Here is a 22,057-nt window from a genome sequence, read left to right as displayed (position 1 = left end):
GGCCGGCTCAGACCCCCGGTCCGCGCCCCCCGCGTGACTCCGCTCAGGCTTTAAAAGTTGAAAAGCCAGATTTGACACTTGGCTTTAATTCAGCGACCGAGATTAGCCGCTGTGTGTTTATGCATTTAAAGTGAGGAAAACAACTGCTCAGCTGTCACATTTTGGACCGCTAAAAAAAAGGAAAAATGTAATTACAGTACATTAAAGATAGGCTGCCAGCATTCAAATTTAAGTCATAATCCCCTGGAGACATAATGCGCATTAAGTTTAGACGGCATAAAATGTGGAACATTTAGACAGCAGTCATTAAAATGGCAATGTGACAAAAACTGTGTGTAGTTAAACTTTATGTGTTGCACCATTTGGATTCTTAGATTAGGAAAACCGCCAACACTAAATGTACCAGAGTCAATGTTGGCACTGAAAGCTGTTGGACTGAACCAGAAAACTTCATTAACTTGATGTTTAGATTTGCTGGAATGCAGGAAAAATTAATTGAATGTTTTGGATCAAAGTCTAAGCATCTGGAACTGCATCCAAACATGGTTACCCCTCAGCATCATGCTCCCACCACCATTTTTAACACTGGGCATTGTGTTGTTTTGGTGATTCTCCAATTTTAGCCCCATGTTTAACAGATTTCTCCATATCTTAACATTCTTTAGCGGTATTTTCTTTGCAAGAAAGCATTTGTTGCAACCCTCTTTCTTTCTTAATCCAGATATGTGGAGAACACAGGAAATTGCTGCTGCATGTAAAACCTGTGCTTACAAGAAATTCCTGCAACTCATTCACGGTTACCATTCGGCTCTCAACACCAATCTTGACCAGTTTTATTTTTGTGTCTTCGTTCTTTTTGCAAAAATATGCACAATTATACAACCATGCATCTTTAAAAAGCTGAAGTAGAGCCTCCTGCACAACCAACAAGAATGCAGCAAGTGGTTTCTGGATGGTAAGTCAACAATAACATCTGTCTTTTCTAGTAGCCATTGTACAGCAAATAAAGCCGTAAAACCAGTTCAACAGACAAGCTGGAGAGCCGCTTGGGTTGATAGGTAACGGGGCAGTGCGCGTCAATTGTGATTCAACAATTGGGACATTTTTGAAACGGCTCATTTTCCAGACACCACAAGCAAGCGATCTGATTTTATTGCTTCTTTAAGTGCTTGTTCTGATTTTAGAAGTAGTTGAAACTCAGGTGGAATTATATAAGCGTGAACCACAACCGTATGTAAATGTATGAAATCCATGAATACTTGAGATCCCTAAAAAACACTTTTAACTGACCATTTCAATAGTTCAAACTCAAATATACATTATTATGCATCAATGCGCACAGTGGAAACCATCTTAGCACTATCACAGAAGCTAACATCCACAGTCTTCCTTATTTCTGCTGGAGGGTAGCCAATCAAAACCAAGGGAAATAAAAGTAGCTCCTGGATTGGCTGCTTTGAAAACGCCAGACAATAGCATGTTAAGTAGCATTTTAGTTTCCCAAGGTGCATTTTATATTTGTTCAACAAAATAAATCCACAATTAGGTGAATCTGTCAGTACAGAACTGTAAATAAGAGGTCCAGTTTTTCTGTAGAAGCTGATGTATTTGTGTTTAGCAATATAAACCTATGAAAAGCATTTGTGCTTGGCAATAAAACCATATTCGCTCTGTATTTCAAACGAGACATGTTAGCAAACACCAACGGTGTCAGCTGTTGACTTGCCTCTGCTGAAGATTAATGCTGCTTCTTTACGTTTCTGAAGTGGGGGAGCAGAAATTGTATTTTTAATGGCCTCATAATGGAAAATCTTACAAGGGTAACACAGGACCAAAGGCCAGCTGCTCTGAATGCAGTGTGTGCGTTCAAAAGATGGATTGAGGAGGAAAAGGTGTTCATTTGTGAAGGTCGACCCGACTGAAAGCCCCAATCCATTTGGGAATGAGGTGAATGCACAATTCTTCGCCACAATCCGGCCCAGCCGTTCTGCTGGATTTCACGGTGGCCGCCCTCCACGCGGAGGCCGCATTTCACACTTCCAGCCGTCGCCATGGAGACGAGACAAAGACATCTGTTGGTGGATGTTGCACGTAACTTTTCTGCTCTGTGTCCAAGTTAAGGTCGAGAGTTGACACACTTCAAATAAGAGAAAGAAATAAAAATAAAAAAAACCTAACATGCTGCGGGAAAAAAAAAAAAACTACAAAAAAACCAGCCTGCCAACGCATGATGCCTCCTCGACGTGTGTGGGTTTGAGTGACCCAACCCCCGCTCTTACCTGATGGATGATCTCAGACACCGGCAGCTGGTCCACGTACGAGTACATCTCTTCACGCGCCTCTCCATTCGCAGGGCTGCGAGAGAGAGAGAGAACGGGACGCTGTCAGCATTTATGCAAGAAAGAAGGTCAGGCTACGGTAAATGCATAAGATTAAGTAAGAAAAGGTGAAAACAAACAGGAGATCTGATCACTGCCTTTACACGCAATCAGATTCTCCCCAGCACAAATCAACTTCACAATCCTTGTATAACCAGAATACATCTACAGCAGCAGCAGCCAGGCAGCCCTGGAAGCGAAAACAATGACAAGTCAACAATGAAATCAGAAAAAAAGGTGTTATGTGGCACAGAACAACAATCTACACAGCAACATGCTTGATATGTTTTTAATGTAGCTTAAAAGTGTTGGAAAAGCTCAGAGCTCTGAACTCCACTGATGTTCCCACAGAGAACCTACAAAAAGAAAAATATATCCAGAATCCAAAAGACAGCAGCTTCAGAAATAACTATAGCAGCCTTTCAAAAACTTAGTTTAAAATCACTGCCTGGATATTTTTGCTTGTTTTAATTGTACGAAGTTCTTTAAATGTCCTATGAGTAAATATATTTTCCCTTTTCTCCATAACAACTGGAACTTTCAATATGTAGCAGTTATTTACAATTTACTGTCTACTAAAAGAGTGTTTCATCAGATTAAACTAAAGTAAAACATGCTCCCTGCAACAGCGGGAGTGAAATTACCGTAATAACCCAACATAAAGCGCAATGTCTCCCCTTTCAGAAACCAATGAAATTTTTCAGGGAGCGCAGAGTTATGGTACCGCAAAGTCGGCTTGTAAAAATGTGTCATCAGTGACATCTTTGTGCCTAAGAGGGTTAAATTAGCTTTCTTTGTCCAATTCACTAATGCAAGGGTTTATTTGACACCACAAATGCATCACTACCTGAAAATATCTGCCCGACATGCTGTACGTTTACAGACTTCAATAAGAAAAGTTTCAGACTAGTTAGCAGTACTATAAACTTATCTCACAAATTCAGACTTGTGTGGTTTGTGGATGACCATATATTTTTGGCACAGAATCTCTGGAAACCCGTGAACCTTTTACCTAGATGAGACTTATTCAGGGGTGTTAGCAGCACCATTTTACAACTTAGCATCATTTCCTTTTTTACCACTTTGTGTGGTGTGTGTTTAAACTCAGGCACACAAAAAGCTAATGGTTATTTAAATGGTTTTGAGGCGTTTTGTGATAAAACTGTTGTTTACAGGTGTTTTGCAGACATTGCCTGAATGTGGAACTTTTTGTGGTTTATTGTTCAAAATTCCCAGCATTTGTAGATAGTTTAGTGAAGCTCTGATACCTGTGATTTGTTCCGGGTCAGTCGGTTTTAAAGTCACTATTTAAACCATTTTTTAAAGTTTTATTATTATTTTTTTTTAATGATTTTAGTTCCAAATGTTTTACTTTTCCTCGTGGATTCTTGCTTGGTGTATTTTTTATTTTTATTTTTTGCTTTTATGGTCTTATTAAACGTCCAGTGTTGACCACAGAAAAAGACAGCGGTAGTAATTTAATTAGTGGAAACATCCGTGTGGTCACAATAAAATATTAAAATGTATTCTGATTTTGTATTCAAATAAAAACAAAATGAATTGTTCATTTGAATAGAGAACACCGCTGCCATTTTACATGCTATTTAGTTTAAAATAACTAAAAATATTCCCAACATATATTGTGTATGATATAGCAAAAAATATATATCAGGACATTAGATTTTCCTTATGTCGCCTTACTTGTAAGGTTCAAATACTAGTTTTACTTTTCTTTTTTTTTATTAAAACAAAAACAAATTTCCCCTTTGCTCAGTGGTTAAAAGGTTGGACATTATCAACATGCAGGCAAAAGTCCTTCAGTTTATAATGTGAGGAAAATTAAACTAAAAATAATTAATGGCTTATTAATCCTTCCCCACTGTTTCCCTATGAAGCCGCTTTAGGTTGAGTTTTATCTTGAAGAAGTTTGTCGCAGGGAGCCAAATTTACTGATTAGCGCAGGCGATAAGTGATGCTAACGACACGGCATTGCATGATTAAAATTGCTCTCATGCAGGTTAAGCTTCTATCTTTATCCATTACAAAGAGCCGCAGTTTTTATCCCCTTCACAAGGTTAAAATACATCCATCCATTTTCTTACACCCTTGTCCTTCAGTGGGGTCGGGAGGGTTGCTGGTGCCCATCTCTAGTTAGCGTTCCGGGCGAGAGGCGGGTTCACCCTGGACAGGTCGCCAGTCTGTCGCAGGGCAACACACAGACACACAGGACAAACAACCAGGCACACACACACTCACACCTAGGGGCAATTTGGAGAGGCCAATTAACCTGACAGTCATGTTTTTGGACTGTGAGAGGAAACCGGAGTACCTAGAGAAAACCCACACATGCACAGAGAGAACATGCAAACTCCATGCAGAAAGACCAGGGCCGGGAATCGAACCCAGAACCTTCTTGCTGCAAGGCAACAGCTCTACCAACTGCGCCACTGTGCAGCCCCAGGATTAAAATAATAAGCTAATAATAAACTTTAAGCAGCACAATATTTAAAACAAACATGTCCCATAACCGTCCTCAGATGTAGGAAAATTTATAATCTGCATGGGTTGTAGAAAGTGAGGCTCTGGGGGCTATTTGTGGTCGTTGGAGTGATTTTGTGCGGCCCCCCCAACTGCAATTTAAGAATGATAAAAATTTGGCCGGATGCAAACTTTTTATGTCATGTGCAACACAAAGTATTTGTCTCTTTTATAATGAGCAAAGCCACATCTATGTAGAGACTTTTACTGGAAAGTCAACTTTGCTGCACCCAAGTTAGCTTTTAACTAATTTATTGAATTTAGCTAAATATAAGAAGTGTTTGGAAAGAGACCAACTCAAATCTTTGTCTTACAACAGAATAAATCTGTTCAATCAAGTGCAAAATTATTTGAAAACTAAATAAAAAGTGTTTTAATACAGAAAATGTGTAAAATAATTTTAAAGTTTTGGATCTATAATGAATAAATAAGTAAATCAGACAACTTGAATTGTTTTATTTTAATATTTCTACTACTATTATTATTATTATTATTATTATTATTATTATTATTATTAGGCTCATGAGTACTTTTGATTTCCCAATTTTAGCCTATGTGACAAAAAGTTTGGACACCCCTGACAAAGGCATGTTTTGATAATAAGTTACAAATAAAAAAACAAACAATAAATTATTATTAAGGTTCAACATTTCAGAACGGGGCAATACCACCTACGATAAATGCAAAACTCACACAATGTGCTTTTTTTCTCCTCTGAATGCCAGAGAAGCAATCATGATCAGGACTTGACCCTGGAAGTATTTATACACTCAATCACCAGCCAGTTTATTAGGTACATAAACCTCTTCAATTGCTTGTTAACACTGATAGCAAATCAGTTCAATGCCTTTAGGCGTGTCAGAGGTTCAAACCAGCTGAGCATCAGAACGAGGAGGATTTAAGCGGCTCTGAATCTGGTCTGAGTATTTCAGAAGCCGATCATTTCCTGGGATTTTTATGCCCAACTGTCTTCCTGGTTTTTCTGAAGTCATGTGGATGAAAATGCTTTGCTGATGTCAAGAGGTCGGGCAGACGGACTAATTCAAGAAGACAGAAAGGCATCAAATAACCATTCGTTATAACCAAGGTAAGCAGAATACCATCCCTGAATGCACATGTCAAACCTTGAAGCAGATGGGCTACGGCAGCTAAGAACAGGAAACTGAAGCCACACAGCCTCACCAGAGTTGGACAACAACAGATGGGAACACATTGGTTGGTTTAATGAATCTTCTGTTCAGCAAAAACGTTCAGATTTTAGGAAAATTAATCTGGTTTATGTGAAAGAATTGACTGATTCTGACTGGGATCTACAGGATGGTGGTGGAGCTACGATGCTGTGGAGAATGTTGTTTGATTCACCTTGAGGTTCTACCAAGCTTAGCTGATGTCATCAACAGTAATCCAGTTTTCTGATGTTACCTTTCAAGTAGCTCAGAGTCACAGAAACTCTAGTCGTCTCAAATTGGTTTCCTGAACGTGACACTTTGGTTTCCTGTATCCCAGTGGCCTCCACAGTCACCAGGTTTTAATCCAACTAAACACATTTGGGATGTGATGAAACATGAGAATCAGATCTGCAGAACTGAGAGACGCCTTCATGTGAATGTGGACCAAAGTCTCTGATGAATGTGTCAGAAACATGTTGAATTTACACCATGAAGAAATAAGGCCATTCTGAAGACAACAGGCGGTCCAACCCAATCTGGTTTTGTGTGAATCTAATCAGGCAGATGGTGAGCATATTTATTCAATGATTAGAGATGTGGCGATCAGGTTTTTTCCTGCCGATTCTGATCACCCATGAGGGCCGATCACCGATACCGATCACCAATACCGATCACATAATTTTTTTTTTTTTTTCATTAACACTACCGGTTACATTATGTGTAAAAAGGAACCATGAATTCACCTTAATTTAGACAAAAACTTTTAAATATTTTAATAACTTTTCCAAGAAAAAAACAAAACAGGCATTGTGCAAATTGTACTGCTATCAATAATACTATCTTTAACAGACTGAAAACACATGAAGGCTCTGAAGAGGCTAAATAATGCAAAGAGTCAAAATAAAACCTCTCAACATTGCCAAAAAAAATTCAAGTATAAAACTTAACATTAAAAGGCAAATACAGAATCCATTACAATAAACAATCCAGAGTTACTGAATGAAAACTTCCTGATAGCATGGCGGCTAGCTGATTACTGTTAGCTCTGATTGGCTGTTTCTGACTGAGCGGAGTAATTATGCAGAGCAGGGAGGAGATCGATTATTTTTTTTAGAGATTATGTCTCATGTTAGGACAGCGAAAGTTTTAATACGTATGTAAAATGTATGTTTTTAGGTTAGATGCTGCAGCTTAAAACAGAGGTTCGGTGTGAGAGTCACTACCAGGTGGAGCAGAAGCGGCGCTCCGTCTGTGAAATATTACTACCTGTAGCGTAGCAGCGGTTCAACAGCGAGAGCAGAACCAGCGTCTTACATCGCAGCTCAAAGACTTAAATAATTTTGCGGGTTATTTGTTTAGCTTTCTGACCGTCATGCTAATCCGGGTGAGTGTTTGTATCTGTGTGCAGCTTTACCCGTTATTTGATCCTCCATATGTCTTTTTTACTGCAGTGAGCCTTGATGTAGCCAAACTCCGTCAAGTATGCCATTGTTTTTATGCCATATTAGATTCGTTGTGTTGATGCATTTTGATGTGCTTCAATTTTCCGCCGGAACTCGCAAACTTCCCCATTCACTCAGTGCGTTATAGTTCCACATCGCTTAGGATTTGTTGCTGCGCGTTTGCGCAGTGTGAAGGAAAGAAGAGACCAGCTGCACAGGCAGGCTGCGAAATGAGATGCAGGTGATCGGTATCGGCAACAAGAGACCATGATCGGCGATCACCGATTATACACTTTTTCAAGGAAATCGGTCGATTATGATCGGTGGCCGATCGATCGGCACACCTCTAGCAATGACCATATCTTTTAAAGGCCAACAAATAGGTTTTTATGCATTTTGGCCTTTCATCCACACAAAAAATCTATTTCATCTCACCAAAAGCGATTTATAAAAACTCAGCCCAAAGTGAAGATGTGAGAAAACTTTGTTTTTGTGTTTGCGTGTATAAATGGAAAAATTCAGATATACGGTCTCGACAAATAATGCATCAATATGCTTTGACATTATTTCCAACTGACATTGTCTTCTTTTTTATTAACTTTATATTCTAATAGGCTATTTAAATGTAATTAAACCTCTACATCAGTTCACACAAATTAACCTCATGGTGCCACGTTTAATTCAACAACCCATCGCCATTACAGGGTGTTGTCTTCAGCTCGTAGATAGATAAATGTTCATTTATTCCCGTTCGTGTCGATCTTATTAATTTGAGATAAGTTAACAAACTGTAAATAATAATAATGTTCAATCTGCTATACGGATGCTGTGATGTGTTTTTATTTTAGTTTTTTTCCCTCTTTGAGATGCATTTAAGTGTGGTTGTCCTGCTGTCTGCAAAGAAAATTGCCCCTTGGAAGATAATAAAGTTCATCTAATCAGGAAGCTTTGGTTGTTTTTAAGTAATCTGATTGGCTGACAGGTTTGTGCTGCACTGCCCTCTATGGGTTTGACATGTTTAAAACAATACCGAGAGGCGTATTTGTGCTAATTCATGAAGTTTAAAACTTTTCTGAACTCGATCGATCCCAGGTGTACAATATTTTTAAAATGACTTGATGAAAATATAAATTTTTATTAAGACGTTGTGTGCAGGACCCAAACTTACATTGGGGATGTATTCATTTTGTTTTGAGAGATTTTAAACTGTGTCTCATTAAATCTCCAACAATAGCTCTACATATATAGTCAAGAAACTATTTATTCTTTTTTTTTTACATATATTGGCAACAAAATGTATGCTTACACATAAGACTTTTGTCTTATCAGTGCATTTAAAGACAAACGGATGAAGCCATGCAGAATAGGAGGCAGCTCTTTCAGTTATCAGGCTCTTTGAGAAGAACCAGCTGCCAGTTTTTGTCCGTGAGGAACAAACGCCACCTGTTTACAGGATTCGGCTTGAAGGTTTCTTTTGTGACAAAGCTTAAAGCTCAGGGACTTTCCTGGGATATATCTGTAGTTATGAACCAAGATAAGCTTAGCCTGCTGGAGGATATAATGGCCTTTTTTCCCCCCCTCTATTATTTTCTCTCCTCACACTCATTTTATACATCATTTATAGTTATTGCTGCCGTTACCCATGAGCAACATCTCCATTTCTTCTCTCCACAAAAGACACACCTGGCCCACTGCTTCTGCAATCACAATTTAGTTTTTTCCTGGAAACGGCCATTAACTAAGCCATTGCTGCATTATATTTGTGTATTCTTTGGCTTTGTTTCCTATAAAGAGCCCTCCTGATTAGTGCGTCTGTATTTTTTCTGCTTCCTTCATGTATTTTAATGCCCAGATGGTTTGAGACTGGAACAGCTACAGAGGCACATTCTTCCTAAAAAAAAAAAAGGGAAGCTTCTCATCTACAGTCATCAGCTTTGAAGCAACTGACATGGCTTCAGCAGATAACTAAACTGGGTTACAAAATATATTTTTTGGAAGTTGTCTATGTTTTTTCAACTATTTTGCACCACTGAATCCAAAATGACATCCATTTTTCTCAACCAGGTCAGAATTTTATTCTAATTTGATTTGGAGAAATTCAATCTGCTGATTAAATTGATGACATTATCGGTTTGTTTCCGTTAATATTTCTCATCCAAAAAAGGTTATAGTAGAAAAAAAACATGCTTTCCAACAGAGTTAGCTAATTACGTGTTACAAACTTTGATTTGTATTGTACTTGTATTTCTGTAAACTGAATAATGAACACTGATAAGGATAAGTACATTTAAACTGAACATTACGTCTTCATCTCTCCCGCTGCCCATCACTCATTGATCCCAGATTATCAGGAAACCGATCCATATGTGAGAACAATTCATGCTTTTTGATGCTCATGTGGCATCCATAGTTCAGAAAGTTGGCCTTATTGAGCAAAACCAATGCGATTTTCGGATTCAGTACATCAAAACAGTTGAAAGACCCCAGACAGTGGACCACTGTTAAATATTTACCAATTGAAATGAAAGCTCAACTACAACTGAACGTCTCAATTGGTAGTTTTAGGCCGTATATAATTCAATTTGAAGCCAATGTTAATTTAATTTGGCTCAAACTGGATTCTTTAAATAACTGGACAAGTTATTTAAAGAAAGTGTCAAGATCGACTCTGTAGGCATCTGGAACCATGTAAAAATACTGAACTATTACAACTTTGTGTTGCAAGTGATGCTGTACAAACATTTCACTAGACAAAAAAAAATCCCTGAGCGATTACGAAACTACATAACATCAACTTGCCGAGTCATTTTCCTGCAGGAAAATCTTTGGTTAAAAAAAATGAAATTCTAAATTTAAATACAAGCTTATAGAACTGCTGTTAGCATAAGCATTCACAAAATTCACATAAAAAAAACAAACTCCCCAACAATGGCAGTCCTCTTATAGTAGCAGTGATGTTTGCCGAACGCCAAACACAAAGGGAAACAAAATAACGTGACCTGATTTCTCTCTGGGAAAGATTTCCTTGGTGAGTAAGAACAAACAGGCTTAGGGATGAGAGCAATTGAAAAGTGGGAACGGATTTGAGGAACAGGCTAAGATGGTTGTTTTTCTTTCATGGGATTTGTTAACCGTAACAAAGACACAACGCATTACTATCCTAGTAGAATAACTCTGCTCTGCAGCAGGTATAAGTAATCTAACCTGGATTACTGCAACTCTCTGCGTCTGCTGAACCTCCTCTATTCAACTGAATTCTCCTCATTTGTGATGAATAAAATGTGTGATATTTTCATGCTTCTAGGCCAGGTTGTTCTTGAAAATCACCTGGTAAAATAAAAAAATAAAATAAAAATTCCACTGTTCTGACTTTAAAGCGCAGTTTGGACTGATACCCAGTTAAATGTTTAAATACATAGCCTCTATTTCACCTCCAGATTCCTCCATAAACTTTTCAATACATGAAGTCAAGAAATATGTGAAAAAGCAGAACACAAAAGGCAAAGAAGAGAGAAAATTTGCAGAAAAGTGATGAGAGCACATACAAAACATCAAACTCAAGTATTAATCAAATCATAACATTAAATCCTAGCATTTGTCGTTGTAAATATGGTGATATATTTAAACTTTTTGGTTCTGAAAGAGAAATTTTGGGGGAAAAAAATAATCTGACGAACTTCAACTGGACTTTATGCAGAAAACATGTAAACAGATGTTAAAAACAGATTCAGTGAAAAGCAGAGACATATATATATATATATATATATATATATATATATATATACATATATATATGCCCCCCAATCAACATTTACACTAGCACTGAAAAATGGCTGAAAACAGATTCATACATCTTTGAAAAACATTAGTAGAGCCTCCTGCACAACCAACAAGTATGCAGTGCATACATAAAGAAATGTAATAAAAGAAAAAACATCTATATGAGGGGATACCAAGTTTCCAGAATGACGCTGCTGCACGCGCAGTTTTCGTAGTACACGATTCTGCCGATAGTTATTTGTACAACCACGCCTTCTCAATCAGTGTGCCAAGAGGCGTTGATGTGGAAGGTTTTATCTATCTGCAGTGAGTTTTCTTGGAAGAGCCGTTTTGTCCAGCCGTCGTTTTTCTTCATGGAGAAGTTTTATGAGCAGCGCGCGGCTGAAGCTTTGCTACCTGCTCGGGAAAAAAGCGGTTGATCATCAATTGACATTTCACCATTTTTAAAGTGGGTGAACCATGAGTAAACTTGAGCTTGACACATAGCGTCATCCTTGTAAGCGGTCTTCAACATTTGAACGGTTTCCAATGCTTTTTTCCCGCGCTTGGCACACTGATTGAGAAGGCGTGGTTGAACAAATACCTAGCGGCAGAATCGTGTACTACGAAAACTGCGCGTGCAGCAGCGTCATTCTGGAAACTTTTGGGTACCCCCTCGTATGCGTTTCACTTAGTAAATTTCTCAGTAATATTCCAGTTCATCAAACATGAATGTGTGCAAAATGCTAAGAAATCCAACAGATATTTTAGCTCAAGTGACCAAAATCCACAATAGAGGTTTAAAACCTTCCAGCAGTACCACTGCTTTTTTGAAAGCCTCTTTCTCTCTCTGAAACTGAGCCAGGCGCAGCAGTCCCAGCTAAATGTCACAGTCGAGTGGAGGTTCAAATGACTGACTGTCTTTCATTCAAAGTTCAAGCCAGCCAGCCTCTGACAAAGTGGGCCAAAAGCTCCTGTGAGCTGCCCTGCCTCTCCTCCGACCACTCGCAGAGTGGAGCAACCTGTTTATCTCCACTTTTTGTTTCTTTCTTCACTCCTAAGTTATTATCCCCCAACAACTTTCTTTCAGGATCTTGCCCTCTTGCCCTCCTCCTCTATTCATCCCCGTTTGATGTCTCCCTCTCTGCATGTCAGTGGGCTCTCTGACAGACAGAGAAAACGGGATGAGCCGGCAAGCAGGGCGGCGATCCCCTGCTGAGCCCTCCATGAGCTCAAAGCGCTTTCTGCCTTTAAAAGCATTGCAGCTGCTCCACCCCTCCCCTTTCAACTTGGCTGCAAGATTTTAGCTCCAACTCAGTGAATGCTATTGTCCATTCTATTCTCCATGAAGACATTTCTGGAGAGTTTTCCTCTATCCTTGTAAATGATCCTAATAGATGTGGCCGCCTCCAGCTTTGCTCCTGCTGCCGTCTCCAGCTGCCATCTTTAGGCCTTACTAATTTATTTGTGCCATCTGCCCCCCTAAAAGCCGAAGCGGTGTTTGTACACTCGATCCGGAGCTGCAGGTCACAAATTACATTAGACTTACATTATGACTCAATGGAGTCTGGATTTAGTTGTTATTCGATACTTGTAATTACTCTGGGAACTGCATAACCTGTAGCAAAATGTGTTGCAGTCAAATATCTCCTGTAGCTTGAAGTGAAAAGTGGTGGAGAGGGTGTTTAAATGGATCTAGGCTTAATACCACTAAGTGCCATTCAGTTGAGTAAAAGGATCCAGAAATGTGTCCCGGCTAGAAAATGAGTTCCAGTGAACTCGTCTGCTTGCCTACGTGGCTGAACAGGCTGACAAAAGTGGACTAAAGCAGCACTACATTTATTAAAAACGCGGCTGTGTGAGCTGTAATCTTCTCTCTGTGGGGACACTCAGAGTACTCTTCAACCCATTTTCTGGTCTTATGAAACAATATGTTTTAGTAGCAATAATGGCCTCTGTTCTGACAGTCACAGAAAGAATCCTGTCAGCAATCTCTTGTTGATTACCAAAAGAGATCGCCCTCTTCTTTTGGAAGAGGTTACAACCCAGCTTTCTTTACTAATGCTGATAAATATTGAATAAATAAAAAGGGGAAAAAAATCTGGGTTTTGCTGTTGCTTTACAGTGTCCTGGTAAGTGTCAATAGAAGATCGAAAAAATTGCTTAATACCTCCATTTGATATGAAACAAGCAAAAAATTATTACTTTCTGGAAGAAGCTGAGGGTACTTGTTTAAATCCAAATAAGCGGCTGCTGGGCATGCCTCCCCCAACTCAACGTTTACATTCACACATGAAAATGGCTGCAAACAAATGCACAATTATAAAAGCACATATCTTTGAAAAGCATTAGTAGAGCCTCCTGCATAACCAACAAGAATGCAACAAGTAGTTTCTGGATGGCAAGTCAACAAAACACTTGTCTTTTCCAGCAGCCATTGTAAAACGCATATATGTTTTTAGAAGCAGTAGATACTCAAACGGAAGTATAAAAACGAACAAAATGTGAATTTAGCATAATAGGTCCCCTTTAAGGCTCTGTACTTTGTAGGGTTTCTAAATGGCACGCTTCTGCTACATCATGTAGACACTGGGGGCAGTTTCCCCTTTATTGCCCAACTACAGGGGGATCACACTACTTAGCCTGCCTGGTGAGATTTATTACTAGAGTGGAGAGTCAGACCAAAGGTCAGGTTCAGTGGACCAACTCTACATTCTCACCAGGATCCTGGAAGGTACATTTCCTGTTTTATCCTTTTCAAAATGTGGCAGCAAAACACCCAACCACAGTTCACTTGAATGAGAAAATGATGGACAAAATGCTGCCACTGTAAGACCTTTCTTTTTCAGTCACATTGTGATCATAACTGAAGAAGAAGTATTTCTGAAAATCAGCCACAGCCATTTATTCTAGTGATTATGGCCTCAGAGAAGAGAATCTGTTCTACAGTGTGTCAGGACAGATTTAGCTCAGTGTTCAGCAGAGGGACAGCCTCAGGTGGAGACAAAGTTGTAGATGGAAAGCTGAGGTAGTTTGGACCTATGTGAAGGAAGGACGTAGGATATATTGGACAGAAAATGATGAATCTACCTGAGAAACAAAAGAAAAATGACGACAAAGTATCAAGGATGCAGTGAAGAAGTTTTAAGAGGGTTAAGATGACCAGGAAAGGTTCACGTGGGGGAATATGGTGCCTTTTAGCTAAATCTCCTTCTCAATTTTTTGATAATTTTTGAATAATGAAATTGGATATTTTATGTTGGGTTGCATCAGAGCCTCCGTGTTTAGAAGAAAATCTCCCATAAAATCACCATAACGACTGAATATGCGGTCTGCTGCCACATCTGAGCCTGGAATTACAACCACCACTACAGCCAAAGTTTAGAAATCAGGGAACATTTCTCCAACTTAAGTGATCAGAAGTTACCAAGATTGCCTGAATTAAGAGTTTTCTGATTCCTCAGTATGTGCTCCTTCTGTACCAGAGGTCCAACTGCACCAGTTTGTGATTTTGAATGGTTACACACACACTCCAAAGTCTCCGTCAGCTCCTGGATAGTGAGCTGCATGAGATCCTTTCCAGTGTCCAGAAAGGAGATAATGCTCAGATACTCCTATATGAATTTTATTTTGTAGTTACCTCCACAATGAAAATGAAAATGTCTGCGCATCCCCACCAAGTGGTCAGGTGTGTGAACTGAAATCTGTCAAAATGACAGAAGGCCTTCAGATTTTTCAGATACCATTTTTAAAAATGGCAAAAAGTATAAAATATTCAATTAACTTTACTTCTGCATGATGAGGCCTTCCAAACTGAAAGACTCGCATCTCAATACCAGTGGAAACAAACCAACTGGTCAGCTATTGCAATATAACACTTTAATGTCAATAGATTATTGTCCATTGATTACTGGCTATTAAATAATTGGACATGCCACTTTTCTTCAAAATCAGAACTTTTTTCATGATCTTTTATAGAGAAAGCCATCAGAAACAAACTCCTTTGCTGAATGAATAAATCTAAATCTGTCAGAAGTGTGTGTAACGTTGGGCTTCACTGTACTTTCAATTTGGAGATTTAGCTTCCACTGGTAATTATTCAGCTGAGTGCCAACTAACTGTAAGCAGTAATTGTTTGATTTATTGAGGTACCTGGAAAAAGGTGGATTACCTGCTGCTGGCCAACAACAAACAAATTCAATACCAAAAGAAGCAAACTGCTGTTTACTTCCTGATGCAATGAAGGGAAACATCTCAGGTTTAATCAGATTCAGCTCCGTTTCTGCCAAACATGCATTTTTAGAGCCTAATTAGCATCACACCTACCATTTCACATGTCGAAAACAAATTCTCATTTGCTTAATCTGCAACTTCTGAGGCAAACACATCAACCCCCAGAAGATGATTTAATAATCCTGATTTCAGAGATCAAATCTGACTTTAAAAAATTAATCAGGTCTCCAGTTCAGAATATCCTCACACACAACTCTACAATTTAACCCGGAGCAGCAGATGAAGTCCAGGTGTTTAAAAAAACGCTGAAGTTCCTGTCGCATGAAAAGTACCGATCCTTGGAAGCAGAGGCGGGGCAGCGCCTGCTGGTCCTCGGGCGCTTCTGCAAACTTTGCTCCGTCGAGCATCAAATGAATGAGGGGGTTGCTGGAATCTTGCATCAGAAATGAAGAAGTGTGTCTCTGTGTGACTGAATCAGGCCAGCTGCCAGCTCAATAACAAACTGTGCCATGATTCTGTGTTGTGGCAGACCTAATGCGTCAGGCTTAATCAATAATAAAGTAATAGGGGAGAGTTGCGTGCAATGGCTACCAGGCCTGGGGCCAAAATAGTCACTGACCACAACTTGCATGGAAATGTGCTTTTGATTAGTAGCTCAGCAAAAAAAAATATTCTTAATTCCTTCTGGTGGTCAAATTAGACCCTGTTTAATGAAATTATTAAGAGTGTGTGATTTTGTGTGCATTTGTGCTGAATGTTTTTTTATTCAGAAATATAAAACCTCCAAACTAATGAGTCCAACCACCTGCCTCATGCTGGCACTCATTCATTAGTGTGTATTAATATAAACGTATATGGATTATCTTAAAGCTTTCTGTGTGAACTGAGATTAATTGAAGAGACGTTTGTGTTTATGAAGGAGAAAACAGGACGTCACTAGTGAAAGCTCTCTACAGCCATCTAGTGGCGGGGTTTGTCAATCACAGCTGCTAAAATGAATCAGAAAATAATAATAAATAACCACCAGAGGGCGCCAAACCCCGTCACTCAAACCACCCGAAGAAGACTGAGACAGAGACACCGTCTCATTATGAGCTTTATTCTGGTCTGAACTAATGCTTTAGAGTGCTTTAATTGACCTGAATAATTACCTCACAAACTCCTACTGCTAGTCAGTCTGACAGTAAAGAGTTGAATCGTCCATCCAGTATAAACACTTGACCTTAATGAGAAGGTTACTCTTCTGAAAACAGGCCACTCAACACATTACTAGTGGAGAAATCTATACACCAATAAAAGGCGTTCTGAACTAAAATCAAAGTCTCATTAAGTTTGGAGAGAAACAATGAATGAGTTTGGCCCACGGCACTTCAATTAAAGCACAGGCAGGTCGGCCTTAATGAGGCTTTTATCCAGGTTGTCCCAGTTCCAGAAAGTTGGTGTAGCAGAAAGATTTTCCATCAACTATTTTTATTCATCCTATAAACTCAATTATGTGGCCAGAAGTTTATTTTGGGCTTTTAATCATCTATTCAAGTTGTTCTTTCTTCATAAAGCTGTTTTATATCTATGTATGAAAATTTAATATGCACATTTGTGTCTCAAACAATGCTAATGAATTAAGCTGATCATTTTAGGACATCTGTTTTCAGGGATACTAAAATCGAGGTGTAATCAGCTAAAGGAGGAATTTAATCTGACATTTGGGGTGCATGCTGTGAATAGCAGCCTAACCATCTGAAAACAATGATTATTTTTACCTCATAATTTGTAATTTAGTGAGGGTGGCATCCTCCCACAGAGCCTACCAGGACATCATGTTTCTCTGTGATCATTATCAGCTACGTAATGGCAGCCCAGGATGGAGAAACTCACAAACTCTGATAAACACGCTTGGGTACAGCATCCTAAACTTTATGCAAGTGTAAATTTCTACTATTTCTAATTAATGTTTTTATTACGTTAATCAGGATCGCCCCCCACGGAAAGACATCAGAGGTATATGACACATTTTCTGAAGAGTCTGTTGAGTATTTTAGTTGTTTACCTTTGTGGGTAACACTTTATTTGAAGGGGGTGAATAAGACTGTCATGACACTGTCATAAACATGACGTAACACATGTCATGAACATGAATAAGCCTTCATGAATATTTATGACTGTTGTCATAAAGCGTCATTTGGTAAATTATGACACTTTTATACAAAGTTGACATTATTCAAAATGTCTTTGTTATGACAACTTGACATTAAACAAGAAATCATGACGGATATAAATTTGTTATAAAAGCATTACTGATTGCACTTTAAAAATTAGGTAACTATGTTATTAAAGGTAAAGTTTAAACAGTAATGATTTCTTGGTTAATGTCAAGTTGTCATAAAGACATTTTGAATAATGTCAACTTTGTATTAAAAGTGCCATAATTTACCGAATGCCGCTTTATGACAACAGTCATAAATATTCATGAAGGCTTATTTATGTTCATGACAGTGTTATGTCATGTTTATGACAGTGTCATGTCAGTCTTATTCACCCCCCTTCAAATAAAGTGTTACCCTCTTGGGTTCCTGGATAAAAGATATGCATCTGGTTTAGTCAAAAGGTGTGGAAGAATGTGTATTATTTCTGGTTTAAGAAGCTCTAGTGATGATCAGAGAGAAACAGAGAGTCAAGAGTGTCCCCTTTAAGATGATACCAAACACTGTATTATAGCCCCTTGTCAAATGCTCATAACATGAGCCTAAACCGGACATGCACCAGTCTCGAAAAACAGAATTTATCCAAAGACGTTGTTAACTTCATGAGCTGATAACTATGAATCAGCTACCATTTTGGAAGAACCATCATACCAAAATATTAACTAGAGACATGTTTCAAAAAATATGGACAGACTTTACCACCTTGACATGGAAAAAAAACAACTAGTAGCTACATATTTGGTCCTGTATGTATAATTTTGACACAATATGGATGATGGTGACCCAGTCCGGAAAACAAAACCTTTAACTTGCGCACCAAGAGCTGGTTTTTATTGCACATTGATTTCACCCTCAAAAAATTTAATACATCATTTAAAAAATTCACACAAAAAAACCCATAATGAGCGAACATAGATGAAAATAAACGTATAAGCATCACTATTTCAGAGGAGCTAATGTAATGAGCTCAGCTTACCTCTCGTCCACTTGCTCAATGGGGTCCGTTAAGTTCACCACTTCAGTGGTGATCTCGACTTTGCGGACGCTACCGAAGAAGTCTGTGATGAGGACGCTTTCCGGATCCCTCTGGAAAAGGTCGGTCCGATGACCCGGAGTGGACACGCACTGACTCTTGGGACAAACTTTGAACTGAGGAGAAGAGAATAATAAATTTAGAAGCAAAATAGATACACAGTGGAATCAACTGAATAAAACAAGACAAAAGGTAATCCAAGATATGTTTGCACATAAGAGCTATGAATATGTCCCTGTTTTACTTTCTTGTCAAGGGGGATTAAACATGCATGGAAGGATCACAGCAACATCCCAGATATGTTTTAAATGACTGAATAACATCATAACAAGACATAAAGCTCAAAAAAGTAAATTTTACATAATGCTGCCCCTCTGTAACGGATGAAACTGGCATTCAGACGCAGCTTTTTGTATTCACTTAGCTCGTGTTTATTCAATATTAATATTTGTCTGATGATCAGAAATATTTAGGTGCGACAAAAAAACAAAAACAGAATAAATCTGTGCATTCTGAGTTTTATTTCATAAAGGGGATAATGCATGTTAACGTAAATATGCCTGATTTAGACAGGGAGGCTAATTTTCATCTGCTGTCCCCAAGTGAGTTGATGGAAAGGATTTAAAAAGATTACAATTAGCATGCATAGCAACATTCATGACCTGTGATTTATGTCAAATTTCAATATGCAGCTAAAACAAAACGTCACATCCACAATAAAGCCACCTAAAGTATTAGCTAGTTTAAAAATGGTACAATAAATTAGCACAGTTTTGATTATCCATATTTCCTGAAACTGTTCAGTGATGTAATAATTTGAGTCCTAAATTTGAATTTGAAGTCCGAACAGAAAACAGCAACTACATGGAGTAACTTTTTCTATCTGGTATTTTACAGTCTCCCCTACTTTCATAGTAATTTATGGGAAAATGTAGTTCAACCAATAATTCACTGCACTATGGAGAAGCAAGTGTGATTATATTCACAAGGTTTCAGCTTATTCTGCAGGTATTTTTGGTGCTTGGATTGTTAGGGTTGGAAAAAGCATCCTAAAAGTTTTTCCATCAGTAATTTGAGGATTTATTTGAAAATTTCAGAGGCAAATTTTTAAAAAGGAAAAAGAAATCATTAGCCTGTCCTGAGCATAATCTCTGTTAGTCAGACAGGACTGGAAACAAAATCACACACTAAAGCGAACCTGAAAGCAGTTTCTTTAAAAAGGTCAAAGCTTTTCAGACTGGATTTAAAAACTTAATGGGCTTGTCAAGAAAATCTATAGAATTGATCAGTAAATCCACAAAAAGCAGCAGAACAAAGAGTGCATCTACAGAAACAGAACAACTGGAACAACTAGAACGTATAATTAGCTTTAGTCAGAGCATACAGAGTAACCATGTCGTTTTCAGATAAAACTCCCGGTGGCTCGATGGATCTCTGCAGGAGACCGACAGATGAAAAGAGAGGAACCGCTGAGGCCGAGCCGCGGCGCAGAGTGCGTACGCACAATTCCTGAGTCCGGTGTCAAACGCAAGCCGGCTCCACGCTTTGTTACACATTCTCTTTCAAGTCTGGACAAGTCCAGGGAGACCTGCGTGTCTTTCATCTGAGGCAGCCAGAGGCCTCACATTCACTGCTACGCATCCTCCAGGATGAACTTTTTACAGTAACACTCATTTTTAATCAGCTGATGCTCATCTGTGCTCATTATGACATACACTTACATTTCTACAGGCATCGTGTTTTTGTTAAAAAAAATTTAAAAGTTACCAAATTCGGCATCGTACTTTAGAAATAATAATTGGTCCACTAGTTCTTTACACCAACTATAAACCTGGATAATCAGTCTTTACTGTCACTGGCTTAGAAAAACCTTATTTAAAATAAGCAAACAAAGCTTAGCCTGGTGAAAGGTCAAATAAAGCCTGGCAGCCCGTCAGGCTTATAATACACTACTGGAAACCATGAATAGGTTAGCATAACTTTGGTTGTGGCTTCTCATCGTTGCCCTGTGGCTTTTGTATTTTCTTTATCAATCAAATCAATCAAATTGTATTTGTATAGCACATTTCAGCAGCAAGGCATTTCAAAGTGCTTTACATAATTTAAAAAATTAAAACGGCATGTGACATTGAATAAACAGTAAGAAAGAGAAAGAGATAAAAAAAAAAGATTAAAAAAGATAAAAACATTAAAACCCGCACCCCTTTTCAACCACTTTCCGATTCTGAACTGAAATTGTTCTAAAAAAATAAAATACAGCAGTTTGTGGCAGGAAGTTGATCAAATAAAAGGGGCATTAAAACCAAAGTAACTGTAAATAGACTCACTGGTTCAGGTTTGGTTAAGCACCAGTCATTCAAAAGCTTTCATACATGTTTTTTTTTTTTAATCTGTAAGATTTCAGAAAATCAGTTTCATTGATGAAAACGTTAAAAAGAAAACGTTGCTCACCAGGTCGTTCATGTTGGCTTTGCTCGCCGGGTGGATGTCCTCCAGGAACTCCAGCAGGTAGAAGGTGTAGCGATCCATTAAATGGACTCCTATGGCCAGATCCGGTTGGTGCTAAAACAGAGGAACAAAAATTAATGTGATTATGGCTGTATTTTTAAATATTGCTATTTTTGTCGCTGTTTTTTCTCTTTCCCACTTCTACCCAAAATATCTGTGTGACAATAAAGCAAAAAATAATAGAGAAAATGAAAATACTAATAATGAAAATCAGAAAATAACTGCCAAGTTAAACAATTCAATCTTTGTTGTGATATCACTTGGTTATGTTCCGTTTTGTCTTCGTTCTACATGTATCCATTTTATTGTGCACCACCTTTTTTATTCATTTTAAAAATTGTTTTGTTATTTTGCAGCTCAACATTTCTGTAATATGTGTTTTATATGCACCAATTGGTTAATTTTCCAATAAAAACTTTATTAACTAATAATTAAATTAAAGAAATATACATATTGATCATGTTTTCCTCCCTCAATGTCCCCTTCATTATAAAATAAAAAGATTTATTTTGATACCAATAATCAAAAGCGTTATTACTGCACCAGCTCTATAAATGTAATCTTCTGAGAGGAGGAAATCACTCCTCAGTGTTAAAGTGAGTTTTAGAGAGCTGCCAGTAAGTGCTGGGCAATGACATCTGAAGAAAAATGTTTTCATAACTCTGCTTCGCTCATTGGTGGGTAAATGTACGGTTCTGCTATGTGGACAGGAGAGAGTAAAATCAATCTGTGCAGAGGAAAATGCTCACTGGAAATGCTTATTTTAGTATTTTTAGCATGAATTCACACATGAAAG

The 22,057-nt window shown here is 38.3% G+C and overlaps 1 protein-coding gene across 1 annotated transcript in view; it reads right to left on the bottom strand.

The window, feature by feature from the left end:
• The window catches only part of pigk (phosphatidylinositol glycan anchor biosynthesis, class K), a 43,471-nt gene that overhangs the window by 15,990 nt on the left and 5,424 nt on the right, over positions 1-22,057 (bottom strand). Inside the window, exons 8-10 of the mRNA XM_008434640.3 lie at positions 21,205-21,315; positions 18,697-18,869; positions 2,280-2,355 (exon numbers count right to left, since the gene is read on the bottom strand). Coding sequence (XP_008432862.1) covers positions 2,280-2,355; positions 18,697-18,869; positions 21,205-21,315 — 360 coding nt within the window. The remainder of the gene's footprint in view (positions 1-2,279; positions 2,356-18,696; positions 18,870-21,204; positions 21,316-22,057) is intronic.

This window comes from Poecilia reticulata, chromosome 17, assembly GCF_904066995.2.
Source record: "Poecilia reticulata chromosome 17, P_reticulata-male-v2, whole genome shotgun sequence".
Classification (NCBI taxonomy): Eukaryota; Metazoa; Chordata; class Actinopteri; order Cyprinodontiformes; family Poeciliidae; genus Poecilia; species Poecilia reticulata.
Note: the sequence above shows the minus strand (reverse complement) of the source record. Positions and strands in the feature narration are given on the sequence as shown.